This window comes from Podarcis vaucheri, assembly GCF_965113315.1.
Source record: "Podarcis vaucheri genome assembly, chromosome: 10".
NCBI lineage: Eukaryota > Metazoa > Chordata > Lepidosauria > Squamata > Lacertidae > Podarcis > Podarcis vaucheri.
In genome coordinates this window covers 46,563,037-46,590,599 of record NC_138748.1, presented here as the reverse complement: position 1 = coordinate 46,590,599, position 27,563 = coordinate 46,563,037, and the positions used below count along the sequence as shown (strand labels likewise).

At 42.7% G+C, this 27,563-nt stretch overlaps 1 protein-coding gene across 1 annotated transcript in view; it reads left to right on the top strand.

Moving 5' to 3' along the window:
* The first annotated feature begins 1,554 nt into the window (after positions 1-1,554).
* Positions 1,555-27,563, top strand: part of CYTH4 (cytohesin 4) — a 40,036-nt gene continuing 14,027 nt past the window's right edge. The window contains exons 1-8 of the mRNA XM_082241424.1: positions 1,555-1,699; positions 15,354-15,436; positions 17,238-17,302; positions 19,600-19,666; positions 22,942-23,060; positions 24,091-24,171; positions 25,794-25,906; positions 27,173-27,321. Coding sequence (XP_082097550.1) covers positions 1,681-1,699; positions 15,354-15,436; positions 17,238-17,302; positions 19,600-19,666; positions 22,942-23,060; positions 24,091-24,171; positions 25,794-25,906; positions 27,173-27,321 — 696 coding nt within the window. The 5' untranslated portion in view covers positions 1,555-1,680. The remainder of the gene's footprint in view (positions 1,700-15,353; positions 15,437-17,237; positions 17,303-19,599; positions 19,667-22,941; positions 23,061-24,090; positions 24,172-25,793; positions 25,907-27,172; positions 27,322-27,563) is intronic.

The window sequence follows — 27,563 nt, the reverse complement described above, 5'->3', positions numbered from 1 at the left end:
AACCCGAGGTACCACTGTATCTACTTCATCTTGAGCTCCTTGGAGGAAAAGTGGGGTACAAATGAAACAAACAAACAAACAAACACAGTAAAATACAATTTTAAAAAGAGTTTAGAACAACTTACACAGGTGCACTTAAACATGTTTTGCCCATGGAATTGTGCAACAAGTAACTTCAGACAAAGCAAACATTTCAAGCCTGTTTCATGGTGGGCAGAATGGCCATTTAAAATAAATAAATACAGTTGTGTTTTTCCATGTTCTGGCATTACATGATTTTCAAAAATAAACATACAGCATTTTCCAAAAGAAATAAACAAACATGAGCATGTTGCATCTGGGCAAGCACTGTGCCAGAATGCCAGGGTACAGAACGGCAATGGGTACCTGTAATACCCAGATCAGAAGCTGAGGTAGAGTAGAAAATATACAGTATGTTTCACACATATTTACATATGGCTAAGGAAAGATGACGAGATCAATTTTGGGGTGAGGGAATAAATTAGTTTGTTCCTTTCCCTTTCCCTTTTTATTTCACACCTCCTGCAGCTGCTGATTCTTCCTGAAAGGCCTTTTAATATCTATATCCATATAGCTGTTTTGGGCAAGAGCAGTTCTATACAAAACAGCTTTAAAATAAAAATAGAATAAAATTACCATGTATGTGCCTTCAGCAACTACTGCTGGAAACAGGGAGACTGTCAACTGCATCCTTTTCTTTCTGCTGATGAAAACAAGATAGTTTAGGTGTGCTCAGGCAAGGAGCAAACGGAAGTATGAAGTGTGGCAGTAGACAGCACCCAGCGAAACATCACCACACACATGAACCCCTGCCTCCCACCCACACAATGCGCTTTATTGCATCCACAACTGGGTACCTTGCAATTTTTATTGGATTTTCTTCCCTTATCAGATTAACCATAGATGGGGGAAATCCAACTTAATTAGGGAGAAAGTGTGGGCTTCCACTTGAATGAGGAAGATTCTGTTCAGCTTCAAACCCACATTAAAACCTCGTGTGAACAAGCCCAGAGATCCAGGATGCAAAGAACTGAAAAACTTCCCTCCTTTTTATTTACTCGGCTGATTTGCTGCGCAGAGCCTGAGGACTAAAAAACAGATGGGGATACATTTGCAGCACCAACTCATCCTCTTAATAAGCAAATCCTTTTTGCACTTCCAAGTTCCCTTTTCCTTCCTAGAGCATGCGGGGTAACACAGCCATCACAGACCTGCTCAGTCCTAGACTGCATGACAGCTCAGGCCACAAAAACCCATTTTCCTCAGCAGGGCTGACATTTTGTCTGTAAACACCTTGCAAACTGTTGCATTGCAGATCTGCACATCTGCAGCTCAAGACCCTTTTCAGCAAGAACAGAACGGCTGCTCATAGCAGCAACACTGTGGCTTTTCTTTCAGGAAACAACCAAAGAGCGTTTGCACTCGTTTCTGAACCAGGACCACATGGCTTCCTCTGTCAATCTGAACCCACAAGGAGGAGGAACCAGAGAGAAAGAAAGGGGGCGGAGTCACAGATGAGTGCAGTCCTCCTGGGCTGCTCCCTACATTTTTGTTACTGTTCCTCTGTAGTCACTTTAATTCCGAAGAAGCACAAAGGGAAGAGAAACCCACACAGCTGTATCAGAGTTGGGAGGACTGTCTTCTCAGCCCGGCTTCAGAATGGATGCACGTCCCACCAGTAAGTCAACTCTTTAGAAAATGTGGCCATGTCTTTATTCTGCCTCCATGTTATACATGCTGTGGGGATCCAGAAGGGTCTGCCTCATAGGATCACCGCCAGCCTAAACCAGTTATTGAAAAGAAATGAGACAACAGGGATCTCTTGGGCAAGAAGTTGAGGTTTGCCAGTCTGGTCTGAATGATTTATTTCTTTTACTTCCACCCTCCCAAAGCCACCTGTGACTGAAAGAGGTCTGGCTCATGTGTCCTTTCTGTGTTTGATGCTTTGCAGCTATGTGTGAATGGAGGGATACCAGGGCCGGCTGTACCATTAGGGAGAAGGAGGTGGCTGCTTCAGGCAGTGGATGCTGGGAGTGGCAGCAAGAACGTTGGACGACAGAGCTACCTGTGCCACACAGCCTGTCTGGTGTGCCCCTAAACTAGCTTGTGGAGGTGCAGTGGAGGAAGCTGCCCTGTGGCCAGTTGTTGACTCAAGATTCAAGTGCCACCAATTTCCTTGGTTGCTGGATGTGGGATAGGAAGGGTGTCCACCTTCTCCTATATCTCAGCAGTCCAGTGTTGTTGGTCCACAAAGATGTTGTTGGGAGACAGCCAGATTTCACCCTGTGCTTTTTATTTTATGCCATCCAAAGGAAAGCTTTCATATTCTTTGAAGTGTGCTTACAAGTACACCTATTCTGGCTCAGATTGTGGATGAGCTTCCCCAGTTTGCTGACCTTTCTGCATAACTTTTAGATTGGGTTGAGCAGACCCAGCACCTTGGGGGTGAAGGGAAAGGATGTGTGCCAAATGACCTAGAGAAGTACGTTCAGTTAAGGGGAAAGACTGGAAGAAGGGGCGATCCAAACTGGGCAAGCAGAGGTGCCCGCAGGATTTTTCCTGGGGAGGCAGAAAAAAAAAACACTGAAAGGAGCGATCAGGTTAGTTTTCCAGGGAAGGGTGTGTGGCTAATATTGCCTGTACATTTTGCCTCAAACCTCAGGTTCTACAATTGGTAAAAACTTATTTTAATTAAAAAAGCACACACAACTAATGTTGGGAATCTGGGTTTCATGATTTATCTGGGGCAGGGTGGGGACTGTTCCATTGCTCCCCAATTGTGGATCCCCATGTGTGAAAATGCTGTTCGTGTCAATGGTCTTTACATAGGAGTTTTGAGACCTCCATTGCATTCTCCATTGTATCCTCCATTGCATCTGAGAAACAATAGGAAAATTTGGGACAGTCAAGTGTATAGGGCAGAAAGGGTTTGCTGAAGGCAGGAAATGAAGGGTGGTATTCAAGTAAGGGTTACTCAGAGTAGACCCGTTGAAATAAATAAACATGGTTATGTTAGGTCCATTGATTTTAGTGTCTAATCTGAGTAAAACTTAGTTGGATACCATCTGAAGTAGGGGTTGTATTCAGCTAGGAAGCCTCTGCCCATTTCAGTTTTCTCAGTTTCTCATTTTCCCAGACTTAAATTCAGTTCTCCATTTTTGCAGCAATTTGCAAAAAAAAAAAAAAAAAAAAGGAAAAAGAATCCTCACAAAAATCCACCAGCAAGATTTCTCTTAAACACATTTTATATGCAAGCATTTTCCTCTCATATAATGCATTTTGTATGTTGTTTTGCCGAATTTATTCCTTGTCATCCACATGTTTCCCCAAAATGTGCATTTTTGCAAACCTTGTTTGGTTGGAGAGCTGCCTTGCAAACTTCAGATAAGTGCGCATTCGGAAGGATAGCTGCGTTATGGTTCACGTGTTGCTTCAGAAAGTGCAGATTTGATAGATTAGGTTTTAAATGAATATTGAATCAAATTTTCCCTCAAGCCCTACTCACCATAGACCTGTTGGATTGTATCTATCTATTTATTTATTAAAATTTATACCCCTTGATTGGAAAAAAAAAATCCTCAAAACAGTTTACTAAAAACGTTAGTCCAACTCAGGAGTAGACCTGTTGAAAATAATAGACCTAAGTTTCTCATGTTCATTAATTTCAATGGATCTGTTCTGAGTAGTACTGGATCCAACCGAATCTGCTTTCCTATTATTTTACTTGAAAACTTTCTGCAATTGTGGCATGTAAGCTGAGGGGACACTCTGCTTCTCTCCCAGCTGTGGCAGCCCCACCAGTTGCCAGAGCCCAGAGAGGCAGAATGGGGCAGTGGTGAGGGTGAAGGAAGCCACTGGGCTGGTGGCATCCCACCTCAGTCGCCATGTTTTAACTCTCTCCAGGGGGCTCAGAGCCTCTCTATGGTGAACCCAGCTCTTTCGGCATATGTCAGCTGTACCTTATCATTGTTTCAAAAACATGTAGGTGTGCTTTTAGCTACCTTTTTATCCAGGTGATAAATTCTTAGAGCATGTTGTTATTTAGATTTTGTGACGTTAGTCTGTTTTTATTGACTGTTGATTTATTTTGAGTGTTTTTTTCTTGAAGACTATTAAGTTTTACGGGAGCGGCTTAGGCAATGAGGAATTTATCACTTAAGGTGGAACACAAACAAAAACCTCTTTTGGGGTGTAGGCAAGGGAAATAAACCATGTGGGTCTTCAAACTGTGACAACTCTTAGGCACTGAGGTGGCTGGTGCCCATTGGGCCTAGTAGGGCAGAAGGAAGGAGCCCATAATCTTGGCGGCCATTTTCGGTGCTCCTCTTGCTCCCACCCAAAAGAGTTTTTTCAGGGGCACATGAGATCTCATCCCCAAATAAACTCTTTTTCGGGGCAACAGTGAGACGCAGGTCAAGTGACTCACACAGGACTGTGTCCCAAAATACACATGTCTCAGTTTTGCACTGGGAAAAGTTGGGATGTTTGGGAGCGAGAGTAGGTGGAGCCAAAGCCAATGAAGAATTTGGATTTGATATCCCGCCTTTCACTCCCCTTCAGGAGTCTCAAAGCGGCTAACATTCTCCTTTCCCTTCCTCCCCCACAACAAACACTCTGTGAGGTGAGTGGGGCTGAGAGACTTCACAGAAGTGTGACTGGCCCAAGGTCACCCAGCAGCTGCATGTGGAGGAGCGGAGACGCGAACCCGGTTTCCCAGATTACGTGACTACCGCTCTTAACCACTACACCACACTGGCTCAATGACAGACAGAGCCAACTAATTCTAGTTTTGTGCTCCATCCTTCCCCCTACTAAGGCAATACTGAGGCCTAAGGAGGAGAATGCTGACAGGAAGTACCATCCCTTGGACTAGCAGTTGGCATGAGGGCAGATCAAGGTTGGTGGGGCAGCGCCCCATTTGCCCTAATGGACTAGCCTCCACCTGTCAGAGTTTGGGAAAGGTGCTCTCTCAATATATAAAATTTATTTCTACAATTCATTACCCATCATTCTGTCAGGGATACATAAACATTTAGCTTGGCTTCTGTTTTAGATTCCTACCTCTTGGACGTGGACCAGGCAGACAGTTGACACCTGCCTTTGCTATCACATATCACAAATAAATTGTATCCTAACGGGCTGGAATGTTGGAAGTGGAGAAAGTTCACCAAGACAGACAAGGGTCCATGACAAGATCCTCAGGGCCTTCTGAAAAATGAGCAAGGAACATGTGCCTACTTTCCCCTCTTCCCAACCATCCCAAAGCATCTATAGCTAATCACAGCTAGATGGATGGGGGGAGATTTGTCTCCTTGTGGAAGTAGGCCAACTGTGATCCTTCCCCTCGCAAGGCCCCATGTTCTCTTTTGCTGTACATAGGGTAGTCATGGTGGCTTCCAAATGGGATGCTGTCTTAGGTCTGGGTAACAGGAAAGCTGCCACCCACTTCCCTCCAAATCTAAGAAGACCCTTGGAAGCTCCATGTTAGAAGAGGAAATCAGGAACTGGCCAATTACTGGTTCCCAACTAAAAGAGTGGGAAGCCAAGTCTTGTTTTTCAAGGAAGATTTATCTTTGGGAGACTCCTCTGACTCCTTCTCTCTCTTCCCCCCTCCTCTAGATTTTGTTATAATAAATTTGATTTTTAAAAAATGTCACTTTATCCACTATCTGACCAAGATCTAGGTCCATAAGTTGCCTTCCAAAGTATCATCAATAAATGAAAAGGGATACATTAAACTTAGCTAGACTAGAGTAATGTACCTGTGCCTTTCCACATGGTTCAACTATCAATCTCTCTTTCAAAGGGAACTCTGGGAATTGCAGCTCTGTGGGGGGGGGGAGGTCTCCTGGCAGCTCTCAGCATCCTTAGCAAGCAACAATCCCCAGCATTCTTTGGGGAAGAAGCTTAGAATGGTATGATGCCATTTTACAAGTATAGAGCTGGTGGGCCCCTAGTCCATCTACACAACTATTAAAGGTGCAAGAAACCTGCCTACTTTCACATCTGCCCCCCCCCCCAATTGGGACACCCTGAATGGGGTAAGGTTAAAGCATATTGCATTGTTCCAGTGGTTGTGGTGATGGTTCATTTTTTATGTGCCACATACTATCAAAACAGGAAAAAATCCCAATCATGCAACATGGTTAGAACACATTATAATGAATAACGCACCATAATTAAAATGCACAATAAAAGAATCCCATTAAGATGTAAACAACCGTAATTAAAATATTCAATAAAACAATCCCATTAAAATACGGTAATTGAATCAGGTGACTCAGAGCAGGAAATCAAGAGGATGTTTGTGTAAACAGTTGGTGTCCAGAGCCATTTAGAAAACAGCCAGCTACAGAAGTGCAGAGACAGTGGAAAAGGAGGGGTTAGCAGTGCAGTCCTAGGCATGTCTACCCAGAGGTAAATTCCAGTGGATACAATGGGATTTACTGCAAGGTAAGTGTATTTAGGAATGCAGCTTTATTCATCCTAATTCATAACACTGAACTCGGAGTCTCTCGGTGAGATTGATTCAGGATAGATTAAAAAACAAAGGTAGTTCTTCATGCAACACCTAATTTATGCAATTCATTGCCAGGAATTATGGTGACTACTAGCTTCAAGGCTTTAAAAGGGAGTTAGATGACTTCATGAAGAAGATGTATCTCAACAGCTGCTAACCATGGTGGTTAAATGGAAAATATGTGTTTATTTTCAACTGGGGAGGAAGACTGAGGTCTCAGGAGGGTGGGGAATTTTTATTAACACATTTTAAATGGTCAAGTCACTCTTTCTCCTCAAGGGCGGTGGACAGTTGAGATAGTCTACCCCCAGGGAAGAAGTTGTGCCAAAAGTGGATGCAGATTTGCATAGAATGTGCATGTCCTAATATGTATATAGCTACAAATTTAGAAACAAGTGTTGTGATATAAATAGAAATACAATACATCCCACCATAGTGAGGAGGACTGTGATTGAATGACCTGTGTGTCAGCCTGCTCAGTCTGTTGTCCAGGTGCTAACTGTTGATGTGCAACTTCATGGCCCCTGTTTTTCATTCATAGGGTTCTTTGTCTCTAAACTTGGCTATGGAAACCAGGTAGACCTTCAGATAGAAGTCTGTCCTCTACATGGTAGGACACATGGCTAAACTATCCTCCCCTTCAGGTTGATGCACCTTGATGGTTTCATGAGTACCATTCTCGAGTTAAAAGTTAGCATGACTGTTGATACCCTGGTTGGTCTGTGGAATATATGGAGATGACCAGGTATTCCACATAATTGCTCCTGAGCTTCATTTCCTATTAAATAAAAAACAGGTTTGACTCCTTGGTGTATCATAGAATCATAGAGTTGGAAGGGACCACAAGAATTGTCTAGTCCAACCCCCTGCAATGCAGGAATCTTTTGCCCAAGATGGGGCTTGAAACCCTCACCCTGAGATGAAGGGTCTCAGTCTCTACCAACTGAGCTACTGCAGAGCAATGGTACAAATATTGTGGGACTCCACCTCTGCTAAGCCCAAGTAAGCATGGTTTTTGGTCACTGTTGGAAGCAGGATGTTAAATCAGATGGACTTTGGGGCTGATCCACAAGGATTCTCCTTTTGTTCTTGTATATGCCACACACCAGTGAGCCCCCACCATGATGCTACTGAGAGGTCCTTGGCTAGTGCCAACCTGGACCCCTACCCAGCACTGCTGCTGCTGCTTGAAGTGTCTCAATCCACCTCCCCAGGGATCTATGGGGTTTCTACTCTGCTGTATAGGATTGCAGCCTCTGCATAGCAACACTGAGCTGCTGTATTTGGAATCAATTTCCTTCGGAAGTTCACCAGTTCAAAGAATCCTGGAACGCCTTCATCCGCTGGAACAAGCCTCAGGCCTCCCAGGAGCAGCTTGGTTATCTTGATCTTTTAATTGCTATCTCTTGGGCTCTCATTTGAGAACTCTATTTAATTTTAGCCCCATGTCTTTGAATGTTTCCAGAGCTTCCTACAGCCTCTGGTTCTGGTCTCCTCAGATCAAAATGCCATCTGTGAAAAGCTTGGTGCTCTGGATATCTTCAGAAACATGCCACTCACCCTCACTGAGCAGACGGCTCTGCAGAACGCCTCTCAAAGAGGAATTTGCAGAAAGAATATCTCTGAAGTAGGAAGTTGAAAGTACCCATCAGGGCACGTTCTGTGTCCAAGGGCACTTTGACAAAACACAAGGGAGATTTCGAAAGGTGGAAAAATACTCAGCCACAGCCAGCTTCTTAAATGTTTCTTCTTGCATTGGCTGTGGAAAATCCCACCAACTTGGGCACATCAAGGTACTGATGCAATGTTCCACCTTCTATTTATCCAGTTTTGACCATCTACACTGCTGCCTCTTTTTCCTGCTATCAGGTGCTTCAGTAGTCTGCCAGATCATTCTTGTCTGAAACCCTGGAGGGATGCCCATTGGTGCAGACAGCATTGAACTAGGTGGACTTGGTATAAGGCAGCTTCCTATGCTCTTTACTTTTCTGTTTCACAGCTAGAATCCAGAGGCTGGTACAATTTGGCTTTGCCAGTTCCATGGATAGTTTCCCTTGTGCCCTAGAACAGGAGTGAGGAATCTGTGGTCAGGGACGATGGCACTTCCAAGTTAAGTGCTTATAACAGTAATAGGAAACCTGTGGTCCTCTATGTGTTTTTGGACTCCAACTCCCATCAACCCCAGCCAACATTGCCAGTTGTAAAGGATGATGGGAGTTGTAGTTTGACAAAAACTGGAAGGCCGTAGTTCCTCACCTCTGTCCTACAATAATGTTTGGGACAGCAATCCTATACCCACTCACCACTGGACCTGAACCCCACTGAACTCAGCAGGACTTTCTTCTGAAGTCTTTTTGCAATTAACAAGACCTCAGCATCCATTTAATCAATGAAGTCTTTTGCTTTCATTTGGACTTATGCACATTTAACCTGGATTGTATGCTAGGAATGAATCCTCTGTTCTGTCTAGCAAGTGTGTGGGCTCTGTGCCATTGAAATCAGTGGGACTTTGCATCCTATGCTCTCTTTTTAAGAAGTAAGCCCCACTGAATATGTGGGACTAAAAGCTGAGCAAACAACTATAGGATCAGGCTGCACAAAATATTTAGTGCAGGTGAGTTCCGACTCCTCTTTTCCTAGAAAAATAACGCTGCATAAGCCCCTCATATTATCCTCACAACAGCCCCGTGAGGTCCTTTCATCTGACTAGCCCAAGGTCATGCAGTGAATTTCACACATAACTGGGGATTTAAATTCTCCCAAGTTCTAGTTTTATACTCTAACCCCTAACCTGGTACCCTTCACAATGCATGGCCCATGGTCAGGGATGATGGAAGCTGGATTCCTTCTGGAAGGCACCAGGTTGGAGACAGCTTGTTGGCTCTCATTATTCACCTTGCTCATCTGAGGATGAGCATCTAACTTTGCAGAAGTGCTGCATGCCTCCAGGTGATGGGTTAACCACACAGAGCTGTTGTATCCTTCAAGGTCTCTATGAAGAACTTCTGATGTTTTTTAGGGTTTAACAAATACAGAAAAAAGAAAAACAAACAATAAACAGTTACAAAACTTCAAAAGTAAATAAAAAAGTAAAAATACAGTAAAGAACAACAGTTACAATACATCAACTCATTAAGAAAGAAAAAACAAAAACATTTAAAAAGCAAAAACATTTAAAAAAAAGAAAAAGAAAAAAGGCCAATGTTTTCATGTCCTTAACTTTCATTTTCTTATTTCCTTAACTTCCTCACACCTCCCTTTTTGTATTCTAGTTCAGTTATCTATTTCAGCAAATCCTTTCCCTCTTTCTCAGATTTAGTTCCATAATTTATCTTAACACAATTTAGCCTTAAATTTTACACCTTTACCCATAATCAATCCATTCTTACTTAATTCTCAATAACATTTCTACTAAAGCCATATATCTTCTTTCTAGTATCCTTCTAACATTCATTAATTTTATAATATTTCTGTAAGTATACTTTAAATTTTTTCCAATCTTCTTCCACCAACTCTTCTGCCTGGTCTTGGATTCTGCCAGTCATTTCCGCCAGTTCCATGTAGTCCATCAGCTTCATCTGCCATTCTTCCCGGGTGGGTAAATCTTGTGTCTTCCAGTGCTTTGCGATGAGTATTCTTGCTGCTGTTGTAGCGTACATAAAGAAAGTTCTATCCTTCTTTGGCACCAATTGGCCGGCGATGCCCAGGAGGAAGGCCTCTGGTTTCTTCAAGAAGGTATATTTAAATACCTTTTTCATTTCATTATAGATCATCTCCCAGAATGCCTTAATCTTTGGGCATGTCCACCAAAGGTGAAAGAAAGTACCTTCAGTCTCCTTACATTTCCAACATTTATTGTCAGGCAAATGGTAAATTTTTGCGAGCTTGACTGGTGTTATGTACCACCTATAGATCATTTTCATTAAATTCTCTTTTAAGGCATTACATGCCGTAAACTTCATACCTGTGGTCCATAACTTTTCCCAGTCAGCCATCATAATGTTATACCCAACGTCTTGTGCCCATTTAATCATAGCAGATTTCACCATTTCATCTTGTGTGTTCCATTTCAACAGCAAGTTATACATTCTTGACAAATTCTTAACTTTAGAATCTAACAATTCTGTTTCCAATTTTGATTTTTCCACTTGGAAGCCTATTTTTTTATCCACATTATATACCTCCATTATTTGATAATAATGGAGCCAGTCTCGCATTTTATTTTTTATTTTTTCAAAACTCTGCAATTTTAGTCTGTCTCCCTCTTGTTCCATACCTCCTTCCTGTCCTTCCCAGCAGTGCATAGGTGATGTGATGGCCTCACCCCCGGAGCACAACGGAAACTCAGCTCATGTTTATCACACTACAATGTGACCAATGGTGTTAGTTAAAGTGGAAACTGCGCACATAGTTGTGTGACTGGTCCCCGAATGCAGTCGAATTGTAATAACCAGGAATGTATGAGGGTGGGACCTTACTTGAGTGGGTCAAACCCACATACTAAGGAACATGCATGACTAGGCTCCTCGTTCCTACCTCTACACCTCAAAATCTAGGTCATTGCTTCCCCTTTTCTGACCATATATTTAGCAATGGTATTGCACATGCACTGTAGCATAGATAAAGAGTTTCCAGGACAAAATGGGTGGGACTTCCCTTTTTTCTCCAGACATGAGAAAATAAGATAAAAATAAAAGAATGGTTTACCACAGACTAGTGGCTGTGTTTGGAAAGAAAACACAGGACTCAGCTATACAGTTGCAAATGAAACATTTTAAGTGTGTTTTAAGTGCAGTATACAATGAGACACTAAATGGCGGTGGCCATTGAATTTATGGAAAATTCAATGTATTATTATTATTATTTTTTAAAAAAGCATTTTCAGAATGGTTTTTATATGTGTGTAGATTCCACCACAATGTGTGAAAAGCATAAGGAGCCAAAGTCAGTCCATAAGGGGGGGGGGGCGGGGCTCCAAAATGCAAGGCTGGGCATAAACCTTTGTTAGGACCAACCAAAATGTCATGAAATTGAGGTGAGCTTTCAGACTCTCTAGAATTCTTCAGCAGGCAGGGTGTTATCTAAAACAGGAGAAGGAGGGAAAATAATAAAGCAAAAAGGTACAAAAATTAGGCTGGATGTTGTAGCCATGGGTCAGTTCCAACATGGGGTTTGCAAACTGAATATGTCCCTGCCAGGTATTACAGGTATCAGATTAGTCCTCTAGGATTGTGGAATAAAGAAGCAATGACTGTTCCCCATTTCCAAGAACAGCCCTGAATCTTAATCAAAATACCAGTTCCTGTTAGGTACAACATGTGAAGTATGTTTTCAATGTCATTAAAGCAGGTATAGCTTGAAAAATAAATCGAAAGAGGACTCCAATGTGGTTTAAAATGTATCATGATATTGGATGCCTCCAGACTTGCATTACTTTGCAGAGGGATTCAAGAGGACATCAGGTTTTGCACAATTAAAGGGCTCTGTTGCCCTAGTGCAACAAATCCACTTTAAGACAGAAGTGAGCTTTTGGCTGTTTGAAAAGTGATAGCATTGAAAAGCAAAGGATGAACAAAAGACGAATGGAAAGATGCATACACAACGCACAGTAACTCACATAACCACCCTGCAAACAAATTGGAATAAATGCTCATTAAAGACTGGAGACAATACTTTTGCCTAAGCTTTGTGCAAGCAAGTCAGGATAAAGGCTCAATAAATACAGGTAGGTAGCTGTGTTGGTCTGACGCAGTCGAAACAAACAAACAAACAAACAAACAAACAAACAAACAAACAAATGTATGTCCAGTAGCACCTTAGAGACCAAATAAGTTTGTTCTGGGTATAAGCTTTTATGTGCACGCACATTTCTTCAGATACACTGAAACAGAAGTCGCCAGACCCTTATATTAGTGGGAGGGTGGGGTGGGGTGGGGTTTTTCTCAGAAGGGTGGTGGGAGATGAGTGACTGACTCAATGGGCATGGTAAACCTGTTGGCGACTGTTAACGACTGCAATTAGTCATACTGAAAAAGCAAGGGATAGTATGCAGATGACCAAAAATAGCTTTAGCATGTGTAATGAGACAAGAATCCAATATCTCTTCTGTTTCAGTGTATCTGAAGAAGTGTGCATACACATGAAAGCTTATACCCAGAACAAACTTAGTTGGTCTCTAAGGTGCTACTGGACTATCTATCTATCTATCTATCTATCTATCTATCTATCTATCTATTTATTTATGCTCAATAAATAAGTTGCCTGGAGGAGTCCTTTTATAATACTTTTTTTTTTTTTTGCTATCATCATCTAAAGAAAAAAATTCTTTCCAGTAGCACCTTAAAGACCAACTAAGTTAGTTCTTGGTATGAGCTTTCGTGTGCATGCACACTTCTTCAGATACACTGAAACAGAAGTAGCCAGATCCCTCTATATAGTGAGAAGGTGGGGAGGGGTGTTACTCAGAAGGGTGGTGGGAATGGGAGATAGGCAGATAGCTGGGAGAGCCTGTTGACGACTCTTAACGACTGTAATAGGTCTTACAGGAGAAGGCAAGGGGTGAGGAGGTGAGAAATGGTTTAGTCATGTATAGTGAGATAAGAATCCAATGTCTTTGTTCAGCCCAGGTTTTTCCATAGTTTTAAGTTTGGTAATGAGTTGTAATTCAGCAGCTTCTCTTTCCAGTCTGTTTCTGAAATTCCTTTGTAGTAAAACAGCTACTTTGAGATCTTGTATAGAATGTCCTGGGAGATTGAAGTGTTCTCCTACTGGTTTCTCTGTTTTGTGATTCTTGATGTCAGATTTATGTCCGTTTATTCTTTGGCGTAAGGTTTGGCCTGTTTGTCCAATATAGAGAGCTGAAGGACACTGTTGGCATTTGATGGCATACACAATGTCTAAAGAAGTTAGCATTTGCTGCAGTTTAACAGTTACCCCCAAAACTGTCATCTGAAAAGAGGGGTACCTCAGTCTATCTAGTGGTGCAGCTATTCCTGATTCCCACAAGGAAAATAAATATTGTGATTTCTGAAAACTGTTGAATTCAAAGTCCAGTCTGAATACCCAATTCCGTTTTTACAAACGCTGCAGCCTTCAGAGAAAGAGAATCTTGATGCTGCTGACATTTATTTTCAGCTACTGCAACAGCTTCCCATTTATTGTCAGAATCTTGCTGAGTGCTCTGAGTAATCTTTATTTAACTATGGAGCTGCTGGCCCCCAGACCGCTACTTCTTCTTCTTCTTGGTCTGTAGTGAATCATTCTGTGGTTTTCTCATCTCTGACATCACCCACCCAGTTTCCTAAGAATAAAAGAGGAACTATGTACAACCTAGAGTAACATCTATGTGTAGCCACTGGTTGATAAATAGCAAGGCCTCCTCTGCCCCTTTAAAAACCACCAGACACCTTAGCTGCCACCACCGCTCCTTAAAAATGGGAGTCAGGGTATGCAAGCCCAGTCAAGGGGGATTTCCACCAAAGATCTAATGTAAATGTTAGGATCTGGAATGCTTTTGCACTGGGTGTGAATTTGTAATTGTTTGCTAATTTCAGCAAAATATTTATCTGATTTGGATTCTTCCCACTCCAGGATGTTTTGGAAGGAAATTATGGACTTGGTAATATTTTGGGAGCGATACTTCTAGTAGTTTGGAGAGAGGGTCATGGGGAGAATTTTAGGGCAACAATCCCTATGTGTGTTTTTAGTCTGTTTGGCTTGTATTTACCTCATAAACCATAACATGGGCCCTGCTGGATCAAACCAAAGACCCAACTAGTCCAGCATGCTGTTTTCTCAATTACCAACCAAGATACCGGTGGGATGTCTACAAGCCGGACACGAGCACCATACATTCTTCCCACTTGTGTTCCCCAGCAACCACCTCTGATACTGGTAGGGATGTTTCCCTCATGGTTTGTAGATACTGATTGCCTGATACGCCATGGATTGGCCTAATCCCTCTTTTAAAGCTATCCAAGTTCATGACCATCACACTATCTTGTGTAGCAAACTCCATAGTTTAAGAACGCAGGATACTTTCAAGTCCCCAAACTGCTTTTAAGACTTTAAGGAACAGTTTGTGGGAACAGCGGGGGATGTGGGTGGTGCTGTGGTTTAAACCACTGTGCCTCTTGGGCTTGCTGATCAGAAGGTCGGCGGTTCGAATCCCCACGACGGGGTGAGCTCCCATTGCGCGGTCCCTGCTCCTGCCAACCTAGCAGTTCAAAAGCACGCCAGTGCAAGTAGATAAATAGGTACCGTTCCGGTGGGAAGGTAAAGAGCATTTCCGTGCGCTGCTCTGCTTTCGGTGTTCTGTTGCACCAGAAGTGGCTTAGTCATGCTGGCCACATGACCCGGAAAAACTGTCTGCAGACAAACGCCGGCTCCCTTGGCCTGTAAAGCGAGATGAGCGCCACAATCCCAGAGTTGTCTGTGACTGGACTTAACTGTCAGGGGTCCTTTACCTTTACCTTTTGTGGGAACAGCACCTGAAGGACCAGCTCTGAAAAAAATGTAGGTGGTCTAAATGTCCGTATCAGACAAGGAGTGGTGAGACCTGGGTTGAAATCCCCACTAAGCCGTGAAGCTCACTCAATGGTCTTGGGTTGACTGCTGATTCTACCCCATAGAGAAGTTATTAGGATAAAATGGGTTTGTGTGTTTCCAAGAGAACCTTGTATGCTGAGTTGTTCAGAAGATGAGCAGCTTGAAAATGTGCAGGTCAAAAAATGGCCATGTTCTCTTCTGGATCATATTCTTGACATTCAGAGCAATCTCGGGTGGGAGTAAAAAAAGATTATTTTTCTTTCAGGCACATCAGATTTAAATGAAACCGAGGAAGCTGAGCTGCAGACTATCAAAAAGCATAAGGAAGAGCTGCTGGCAGACATCCAGGTGGGCACCACCCCAAGGGCAGTTAGGCCAAGTCTTCCTCAACCTGGTGTTAGACTACAATTCCCATCAGCCCCAGCCTGCATGGTGAATGGAGTGGGATGATATGAACTGCAGACCAACATCGTCTTCAGGTTGACACTGGCTGCAGCATTGCCAGAATTATGACTATCGCTGGGAAGGGTCCAAACACAAGAAGCTTCCTTATTCTATGACAGACCACCATTGGTCCATGTAGCTCATTATTGTTGATGCTGCTTGGTAGTGACCCTCTAGCATTTTAGACATGAGTCTTTTCCAACTGTACCTGAAGATGGTGGAAATTGAATCTAGGACCTTTTACATGTAAAGCATGGGCTCTGCCACTGAGCTATGGCCAGGGCAGGCCCACCCATGAGGCCAGGTGAAGCAACCACCTCAGACGGCAGGATCCACGGGGGCAGCAGATCCCAATGTAGAGCTTTCTGTTAGGTTTCTGTTTATGCCACTGTGCAGTTTTTGGAGTCACAAGACTCTGTTGACATTCCAGACTGTTGGAAGTCTCACGGGAGACCGGAGACGGATGTTGATGTTACTGGTTTCCTGTTTTTTTGTTCCAGTTGCTCACTGACTCTCACAGAGAGCAGATGCATATTCTTTTCTGTCCTGCGTAGTTAGAAATAAACGTAGCGATGTAGTACATATTTCCAGCTCCTTCAGGTGTTCGTATACTTTGCGTAATGAGGGAACATGCCTGAAGCCTCATTAAAGGGTTAGGTCATTAATCACCTTCGGAGGAGAGCCATTACAGCTCGGCCATATGCAACAGAACCTCCAACACTTTCTTCCCTCTTTGTTCCTTCACTCACCCCTTCTTCTCTGGCCAGAGTGGGGGCAGCATTTGGTGGTTCGCTTCAGGTGCCAAAATATCTTGGGCTGGTCCTGGCTAAGGCCCTTCCCCCAAGGCCAAGGCCACACCTTTCCTCCCAAAACACACATTCATCATAATAACGGATGCAGCCCCAGGGAAAGAGTCCCAGCCTTGTTGCTAGAAGCCTTGTGACCAACCATCTCTATTCAGTCTGGTTTGCAATGTATCTTAAAAAAAAAATTATTGACTTGCTACCAAATCAATTATATTTTTGATTTGCTTTATAATTTTTATTGATTTGCTACCAAAAAAAAGTGCAAACCTAACAAAAAGAAAGAAAATGAAGAATAAAAAATATATAAGCCATAGCCTGGAAGGACAAAACCCCATAGATACAATGCTACTCCAAAGGGACAAAAAAATAGTTTAACAGCCAGTCATTTCCTTACAGGGAGCTCTGTGAAGGGAATAGGGGGTCTCCGAACAACTCTCAGCACCCACAACAAACTCTAGCTCCCAGAATTCTTTGGCTGAAGCTACAAGTGCTTAAAAAGTATGGTGTGAATGTGGTCTCAATCTCCTTCTGCAGATGTTATTCATCTGTAAAATGGGAATAACCACAGCAACCTCCCCCTAATGACTGCCTCAAGGATAAAGATTGTACAGCAGTTACCAGGGCTGAATCCACAGCAAACAGTTTCTGGGGAAACTACTAAATGTTTTGACCACTTGATGGACAGCTGACTTTAAAAACAAACCAGCGGTATGGGTTCCCTTCAGATGGGAGCGAAGTGACTGGAACAAGCCCCAAGTCTATTTTAGTAACCAAGCGTAACTGGTCTTTACTTCCTTTTCACACGTCAGACTTCTGCAGTGAATAACTATTCTGTGTGCTGTTCTTTCTTCTCTCACCCCTCCCCTCCCCTCATTCTCTCTCTTTTCTCTCATTTATAGAGGCTAAAAGATGAGATTGCAGAAGTGTTTGAAGAGATAGATCGTTTCCAGCAAACACAAACAAGGTGAGGAGCCAGGGATGTTCCACAAGGAGGAGGGATGGGAATCTTCTGGCTCTCTAGATATGTAGGACTCCAGCTCCCATAAGCCTTAATTAGAATGATCAATGATCAGGGATGATGGGAGTGGTGGTCACGACCATGTTAAGTGTTTATAGCTTTATGGGAGACCCTATATTTCCTGGTTAGCTGATAACTAACCCATGTTGTCTGAATACCAGGTGTACGATGCTCTCTCTTTGTGTTCTTCTGAAAGAGAACCTAATCTACTGTACAAATTTCTTTATATTTGAAAAAATAATGATGATAGGTTCATGTGTTTCAGGTGACAAAGAAAGGAACCAAGTTAAACATTATTAAACCATGGCATATTCCTTTCACCAACATTCCCAGCGATGATCTGTGAACCATGTTTATTTCCCAGCATCTCCCAATAAACAGATTTTCTTTAATTTCCAAAATAAGATACCTAACCTCTAAGTCAGGGTTGAGCCCCCTACTTTTGACTCCCACTGTATTTTGGGCTGTGAGCCTGAACTGCTTTGAGCTGTGTATCACTCTCAAATAGCATTTCATATAGTCTTTACTCCATTACATCATAAACAGAAAATATCAACCGTAGTATCTTTAGCAGCTGATCAGCTAGGTTTCCTCTGAATCTGTTATCAGCACCATATGTCTCTGTGAGTCTAAGAATGTGCTATAAGTGTGGTTGTGGCACTGCCAGAAAAATTGCCAACTAAAAACAAAGCAAAAAGGGGGCTGCGTTTAAGAAAATAAACAAAAAGCATGAAACTAAAGAATAAATCTATCCTGTGCAAATAAATCTAGCCCATGTTTTAAACATATACTATTATGAAAGTTGGCATAGAAGACTGTGTACAGTATATACAAAAATATAGATGATTTACACTGGAAATGTCTAACCAGGTTCAGGAACACCCAAGATGCTACAATACGAATTCTAAAAAAGGAGTGCAAAGACATTAAAATGAATCTATATGTCCCTAATATTCATAGCAAATTCTTGAAAAGCCTGATGTGAGATAACTATGCCGTCTTGCATGGGGCAAACAATAAAAGTGATATACTGGTACATGCCAGTCTTTAGAACAATGTTCTTCAACACTGAGTCCCCAGATGTTGTTGTACTACACCTCCCATCATCTCTGGTCCAAGTGGCTGAAGGTTATGGGAACTGTAGTCCAACAACATCTGGGAACCCAGGGTTGAAGAACACTTTAGAGCAGAACATGGTTAGCAGACCCTTGCAATGTTAGTTACTGCTCATTTACAACCAAGTCAATGAGGTTGAAATGCCATGACTTCAAGTCTCAGTAAAGTGCCAGGGCTTGAGTGGATGGCCCATCTTAAGGGAAATACATTTTAAAAGACATCTGAAGGCATCCCTGTTCAGGGATGTTTTTAGTGTGTGATGTTATATTGTGCTTTTACTATTTTTTGCTGGGAGCTGTCAAGACTGGCTGGGGCAACCCAGGTGGAATCTACAGACATATTAAAAAAAAGTTCTGAAAATGCTTTTTTAAAAAGCACTTAAAAAAAATAAAGCACATTGAATTTTCCATAAGGAAATTTCACCATCTAGTGTCACATTGTATATTGCACTTAAAACACACTTAAAACATTTGCAGCTTACAGCGGAGTCCCCAGTAAGATGGGTGGCACATAAATAATAATAATAGTTGTTGTTAGGTGAATGGGGAAGCTGTCCATTCAAAGGGATGAACCATTCAAATGTGCATTTTAATATGTTGGCCCTGTTGAAAAGCTACACACTGTAACCTTGGTGGGGGTAGCCAATGCTGTGATGTGTATTAATTATTGTTCAGAATGGGCCAAAGTACATGTCACATGCAAAAACATGTAACAGTAACCTGATGGTCTCCCCCACCCCACACCTTTGGATGAAAAGCTGTAGGAGGAGGAAAGAACTGGGAGCAGAGAAACAGTGGAGGGTGCCTAACCCTTTCCCTATGGGTGGTTCCCCTAATTCAAGTATACACACAAATGCCCACCAAGCTACCATAAGCCATGATCCTACATCATGTTTAATTTGACCCTGCGGTCTGGCTCAGGCTGGAGGAAGGTGAGCCATAAATGGGTTCAGTGCCAAAACAAATTGGCAAAATGGTGGAGCATCTCCTGACCGAGCCAGAATTGAGGAGATTTGGATTATTTTGCTGGGAAGCCAGCAAGCACCCAGGAGGAAAAGTCTAAAAGTCATAGGCTGCTCTTCTTCAATCTGTTCCATATTTAATCAAATCTCATCTTGGTTTTTGCAGCAAGCTGGTCCAGAGGGATAAAGAAATGTGCGTTGGACGGAAGAAATTTAACATGGACCCTACTAAGGTCAGGTCAGGTCTATGTGTATTTGCACTGTATAAGTGGAGATTGACTATTACGTACATGTAAAATTCAAGATCTGGAGTTTTCGTTTAAAAAGAAGCAAGTTTCTAGTCCCTAAGGTTGTAAAGCTTTTGTTTTTAAAGAACAGAGTAGGCACAGGCCTGCAGAAGACTCATCAGTGCAGTTCCTAAATCATATTCAGATGTCCTCTCACGTGACTTTACAATCACCTGGAAGGAAGGTGGGGCTGTCGCATCCTCAGTTCCTACTGCCTACAAGCATTTTGCGGGGAGGGAGTCACATTTGTTGAGAGGGGATTGCTGTATGTACCTACGATGCTGCTGTGATCTGGATAGACAGGTCCATATGTGAAGACACAGCAGTGCCCTTAGTTCAGTGAATGCAGCCCCACCCTTCACCGCCATGTGATTCTTAATCACATAAGCAAATGTCGAAGTGCTCGGAGAACTTTTTGGATATATATTCAGTTAAGCCTAACTTCTCCAAAGACGGCCAGCAGTTAAGCTAAAAGATATATGACATTTCAGAAACTGATAATGAAGGCAACGCAGACAGTTTTCAATAGGAGACAACACCAATCTCACAATCATGGCTCTTAGATGTTGTGGCTACTTGGAGTCTGTCACAATCTTGACAGCAGAAAAGGTGGAGTCCAAGAACAAAGGAAGTCCCTTTGACTGGGTCAGACCATTGCTCCGGCTAGCTCCATGTCTTCTACACATTGTGGCCTGCCTTTCCGTCTGGTGGTGCTGTTGCTTAATGCAAGCTCAGTCCACAATAAAACAACTCTCATCCACAATTTGATGGTGGGTGAGGTGACTGATCCAGTGTAAATCTCAGACACCTGGACTAGTGACTTTGCCCAGCTTTTCTCACCTGGGTATTCAGTGCAGCAGTAGTCCAGGTTGGTTGGAGTGTGGCAATGATCCATTGAAACCCCACAATTCTCCCCAGGAGGCAGACATGCTGTTGGTGTCGGGAGGCAGAGACGGAACAGACTGTCACTATATTCAAGCAGGATTTGAATATAGCTAAACTCAATTTAGAGCTCTTGTGCAATAAACCCACTTCCAAAATAATCAAAATGTCATTTGCGATAAGGAAAGTGACAGGAAAACGCACAGGGACAAATGGCATTTGTTTGATGCAACGTGGTCTCTGACCTCCCTGCAAAACAATTAGAATGAATGCTCGATAGAGATGCAGAATGAAGAGGAACTATTAGGAAGGACTGAAAAATCAGCAACAAGAGGCAGAACAGAACTATTGTAAGAATTCTTCTTCACCAGGAATATATGACACCATCCTCAATTCTTCTCTCTGGAATTGAATGGAAATGTTCTAAGGACGCCCAGAGCACTATCACCTCCCTTATAGTCCAACCCCAATCAATGTTGCAACAGCCAAAAATGGAGAGGCAGTGTAGCATAGTGGTTAGAGAGCCAGACTGGGACCTGGAAGACCAGGGTTCAAATCCTCACTTGGCCATTCAGCTCCCTCACAGGGTTGTTGTGAGGATTAATGAGGAGACGTAGAGCCATGTATACCACCTTGAGCTCTTTTGAGAAAAAGGTGAGCTAGAAATGCAACCTAAATAAATAAATAAATGTCACCTTAAAAAGAAGATGGGAACATTAAAAAGAGACCTGGAGTGTCTCCCTCCTCTGGGTGGTTCATGCAGCATCTACTTTAGAAAGAAAACCAAAAACAACAATAAAAGTATTTGCAGCCCTCTTAACCAGAAGATCTTTCAGCTCTTGGTCTTGCGCCATCTTTCTACAACAAGCCCTCATTTAGCCCAGCAAGAGAGAGACCTGCAAGGAAAGTCGATGAGGCCCAAGCCCAGAACTCACCTTGGCTGGACTGAAGAGAATTGAAGTTGTGTCTGCTCTTATCTCTCTTTCTTTGGCCTAATTACATCTGTGCAGTCTATCAGCCCGAACCCAGTCTTCACTGCACTCCCTGCCAAACCGTTCCTTTCAAAATACTCCCAACTTAATTACTCCCCTCTTACTGTCAGTGCTGCAGTCAGGAGCAGAAGCTCCACAATTAAGCAGTAGCTAAGCCTCAGCAGAGCAGCAGATACACTGGTGGGGAAAGGCATCTCTGCGGTGTAGTGGATGGGAAATGTCAGGAAGTGCAGCCCTAGTCCTTTGAAAGCTGCGATGTTAACTGCTAGAGCTCCACAGTAAACAATGGGACTTCCTTGCTCCTCAAAATGAATGAGGCAATAATGAGGCTTTCAAGTTTGACGGTTGTTTGTGACCTGTTAGCTTTGAGGAAATTAGGGAACCATGCCAGTATACTAATATATGCCTGCCAGCTGATCGTAATAAACTGGGTTTTGTGCTATCCTAATGAATTGGGTTTTATGCTCTGTGTGTCTGTAATGGATTAACACAAAACCTTCAGTTTTTGGACTCTATAGTAGTACCTTGGGTTAAGAACTTAATTCATTCTGGAGGTCTGTTCTTAACCTGAAACCACTCTTAACCTGAGGTACCACTTTAGCTAATGGGGCCTCCCGCTGCTGCTGTGTCACCGCGGCTCGATTTCTGTTCTCATCCTGAAGCAAAGTTCTTAACCTGAGGTACTATTTCTGGGTTAGCGGAGTCTGTAACCTGAAGCATCTGTAACCCGAGGTAGCACTGTACTTTTGGGCATGGATAAGGGAGCTGTCCTGATGAGCTTCAGCACTTCGAAGTGGACCATTCTAATAGTGGGCATATTATATGCTACCATGGTAGGGTTAACTGCTTCTGATAACTGTGGCACTAAAATACGGTTGAAATTATTTTGGAGGCAGGTAAGGAATGTTGATTAGGGTTGAGGCTGTTTTCTTTTGCCCTGTTGGCATCGCTGATCACCTAGGTTTTGCAGGTTTTGAAGCACTGCGACTACAAACCAGCAGAACCTGTTTACAGTATTTGACTAGAGAATGATGTCCAGAACAAATTATGATCCTTCCTTCATCATATAAGAGTCACTATAAAAAAATAAATATAAAGCACAGCACCTATATTTAATTCCAATAAAGTATCCAGTATAAGGAGTATAAACACAGTGATAAATCAGAAATAGCTGAATGAATTTAACAAAATGAAAGCGCAAGAAGGGTGTTGCATGGGCAAAGAGAATTTTAGAGAGCTGGTGCCAGGCAGGTAAAGTATACATTTTTGCATATAAGCAGTATATAAATGTGTATTATTACTATTATTGACTCCTTCATGATAATCAAGTCTGCTTTTCACAAACAGGGCATCCAGTATCTGATTGAACACAAAATACTGTCATCAAATGTGGAAGAAATTGCCAAATTCCTTTACAAAGGAGAAGGCCTCAACAAGACAGCCATTGGAGATTACTTGGGAGAAAGGTGAATACTCTTTCTTTCTCTCTCTTTTCCCCATACACCTGAAATCATTTCTCCCACTGCAATAAATAAATATTAATGGTGGAAAACAATTTCAAGTAGAGAAATATTTCATTATTTTCATAATACTTCATAATTTAGAAATGTTCTTTTCTTATATTTATATCCACCTTTCTTCCATTCTGAAATACAAGGCAGTGTACTGACAGTTCCCAGGCTGTTACTCTATCCAAGTGGCACTGTGGTCTAAACCACTGAGCCTCTTGGGCTTGCTGATCAGAAGGTTGGCGATTCGAATCCGCACAATGGGTGAGCTCCTGTTGCTCTGTCCCAGCTCCTGCCAACCTAGCAGTTTGAAAGCATGCCAGTGCAAGTAGATAAATAAGTACCACTGTGACAGGAAAGTAAATGGTGTTTCCGTGCTCTCTGGTTTCCGTCAGGGTGTTCCATTGTGCCAGAAGCTGTTTAGTCTTGCTGGCCACATGACCCGGAAAGCTGTCTGTGGACAAACGCTGGCTCCCTTGGCCTGAGAGCAAGATGAGCATTGCAACTCCATAGTCGCCTTTGACTGGACTTAACCATCCATGGGTCCTATACCTTTACCTTTACTTTTACCTTTACCATTACCAAGGACTATAAGATAGTATTTCTCTCTTGAGCCTCATACGCCTTCGGAACAAGCTGCTAGCCGTGATGATTGTGTGCGCCTTCCACTGTCAGAGGCAGTGCAACAAATCCACAATATATATTTTGCAGTTAGTTGAGTGATGGGAAAATGTTTGAAAAGTGTGGGATGAACAAATTGTTAATGAGAAAATGTCTTAACACCCACAAATCAGGATGAATGTCCATTGTGGTATAACCACTCTGCAAACAAATCAGAACAAATACTCAGTAAAGACTGGGCATAGTCTAACCTCCTCATAGGCTTTGTGAAAGCAAATCAGAATGCATGTTGAATAAACAAGTTAGGGGTGAATAACCTTCCTCTTTGCTTTCTCCCCATCTCACACTGTTATTTTTCTTCCACCAGGGATCCACTGAACCTCCAGATTCTGCAGGCCTTTGTAGAATGTCACCAGTTTGCCAATCTCAACCTTGTACAAGCATTAAGGTATGCTCTAAGCAAAGCATTAAACACTTACAGATGGAGAAATTCAATTCCATTTGTATTTAAAGGTGAACTTACCTAATTCACCATTTCTGAAACAACATGCATACTGAAACACAACCTTCCTTCAAGATTTGCACTTCTCTGACTTTTACAGTGCTGTTTTCCAACTTAGTATGATGTACAAAATTGCATATACTAGAGTAAAATGCACATGCAGTTGCATATACGAGTGAAAATAGTGTACAAACATGCATTTTATGGGGGGGAAATTTCATACAAAAATGTGTCTATTCAGAACAATTTGCCCTAAGATGCTGATGAATTTTCATGAGGAAACTTTTAAACAAAGAAGCAACAGCCTGCAAACCGATGTTTAGACATGGAGAACTAAACTTAAGATTGGAAAAATGATTGACAGAGAAAAGCTGAAATGGACATTTTCACGCATTCCTGCCTGCAGTATCCTATGCTGATTTGAGGACAGGTGCTGTGTCTCCCTCTTGACACTTCATGATGGACACCCTTTCGGATAAAAGAAATCCAGGTGCTGCTGAGCCAGAATAGTTGAACTTGGAAAGTCTGGGTTTTCAATTCATGCAGCCACCCTTTAACTCATGGAGAGCTGAAACAAAGAAGAAGATGATGAACCAGAGGCTCATGGTTTGGCAGGGAATTCCCTCTCCTCCCCATGTGATTGTTATAGGGCTTTGTTGAAGCTATGCTTGTTGCTCTTTGAACTAACTGGTAATGACTTCATCTCACATCAAATGAGCTAAAACTGGTACTGGAAAATCTACTGTTTCCCCAGATCCCTAATACCGGATTATCTAGCTGACTGAGAATCTGCTCTTGGTGACAATTTGTTGGAGGAGATAGCTTCCCTTTTGCACTTTGACGTTTTCTCCAAATGCTTATTTGTCAACTTTAGGTGGGTCTTGCTTGTGGAGAAGACATCTTGGAGCAGAGTTGCTTTGAGATAATTCCTGAGAAGGGAGCAGTGAGGAGGAGGAACTGATACAATATTGACTTAGAGCCGCTGAACACATGATGAATTTCCTGCTCCAAAATCAGCCAATCAGCTTATTGTATACCCTTTGCTTTCACCTAAAAACCAAAGCAAGAACTTTTCAAGAAAAGAGTCATTAAGAATGAAATACATTTTGAGTCATTCATTACGTGGAATTTGAATAAGATGATACATACAAAGAGACATAGAACAAGTTGCATAGATCCTGCTCCAGCGCAAAAGATGATTCCACATTTATGTAATTCATGCTGTGTGGCAAGTAGTGGTCAAATGCACTTTCCATAGATGTGAAGAACCCATGAATTACCCATGTACAGCATCACATGAGACAATCTGTCATTAAAATTCCATAAAGAGACTCCATGTTGGCTTCTAGTAAACTGGCCCTCAAGAGTTTCAACTTTTTGTAGGAAGATATGTAGTCTAATCAAATAGGATCAAATGGAATGAATATTAATACTTTCTTCAATTCAGTAACCTCCAGCCAGTTGTTAAGAGAATTCAAGATTTCCAGGATTGATACCAGTTTCAGTGGAAGACTCTCCCATCCTTATGCCAATTAGCAGACTCTGATGGTTTGGTTTCTCATTCCCAGACAGTTCCTGTGGAGCTTCCGGTTGCCTGGGGAGGCACAGAAGATTGACCGTATGATGGAGGCCTTTGCCAGCCGGTATTGTCAGTGCAACCCAGGAGTTTTCCAGTCAACAGGTAGCTGAGAGGAAGGCTGTGAGATGGAAGTTGTCAGTGTGGTGCCCTCCAGATGATGGGCTCCAACTCCCACCATGCCTCTCCATTGGCCATGCTGGCTGAGGCTGATGGGACTTATAGTCCATAACATCAGAAGGGTGCCTCATTGGCTACGCCTGATGCTGGGAAACATTTATGCAGGATTTTGTCAAAAATGAATCAAAGGGTAGCCCTAGTAACCACCGGGCTGCTCTGGTTGAGCTCTTCTTCCCTAGCTTTGGGGGGGGGGGGCTCTCCCCTGAAATTTTGTTTGTCTTAACCCCTCTGGCGAACCACACACTGACCCCATGCTTCCACAAGCTAGCACCCCAGCCCCCCCACTGCTGGCCATCTTTCCCCTTCCTTCAGCTACTCCCATGCTCCAACTGTGGGTATTTCTATTAAGGCTGGGCTGAAATCCCCCTGGAGTTTCCTAAAAAAATACCCTCCCGGCCATGAAAATAAGGTGCAATTTCCAGGTGCTTTCTTGGGGTAGAGTGGGAGAAAGTTCTATAGAGATTTGGGGAGGGGGCTACTTGGTTCTGCCAGGTAATGAGGCTAGTCGGAAGGCGTGGATAGAGCCTCACGTCACTTCTCAGTAGAACCACAGTCCCTTTGCAGTGATGCAACACAACACAATGTCTCTGAAGACATTCTAGGAAGTGGGCCAGGCAGGAAGCTGTGGAGAGAGCCCTGTGCTGCTGTGAAAAGCATGGGGCTTTAAAAGAAAAATAAAAATCAAGGAAAAATTAAAAATCCTTGGTTACCTTGTAAAGCTAAATAAGGCCAGTTTGGATTTCTTCCTGGAGGATTTGAAAAAAAATTCTTACCCCTCCAGTTTTTTGCAAGACTCAAATTTCCATAAATGTGTTCTTTTTCTTACTACTATGTGTACATAAAAACGTAAGAGCTGGCCTGTAGCCCATCTAGTCCATCATTCTGCTCCCACAGAGGCCAACCATTTGCCTGTGGGAAATCACCGATAGCCTTATCCTCCATGAATCTGATGGACCCTCTTTTAAAGCCATCCAAATTGATAGCTATCACTGCCTCCTATTTCAGGATAATCATAGATAACCACAACTGAATATGAACACTGAGCTTAGGAAGCAAGTCTGTCATATTCAACTGCATCTACCCAAACTAAAGATTCTCTTTGAAGCTTGCCACAATGCCTATTCTTCGAGCTTCCTAGAAATCATAGGCTTTAGGCACACCACTCACTCGCTTGTTTCCTTTCTTTGGCAGACACCTGCTATATCCTCTCTTTCTCCGTCATAATGCTGAACACCAGCCTGCACAACCCCAACGTCAAAGACAAACCTCCCTTTGAGAGGTTTGTGTCCATGAACAGAGGCATCAATGATGGAGGGGACCTTCAGGAACCACTTCTGCGGGTAAGAGAGCTCTGTGCTTCTCTCTGCTTTTCCTGCTAGTTGGAAGTGGAAAGAGAGATCTTCAAGAATGGTTGAAGAGCCCACATATTCACCTATGCCATCTAGTTCTGGCCATATTACCCAGAAATCCTCAGGAACAATGACTTCTGAGTTTTCGCTTCTCTCTTCTCAGAAGTTGGGTTCTCTCACTAGTGGTATTGTAAGTGAGGCCAGGCAGTAGATATTTGGCATTGACCTAGTGA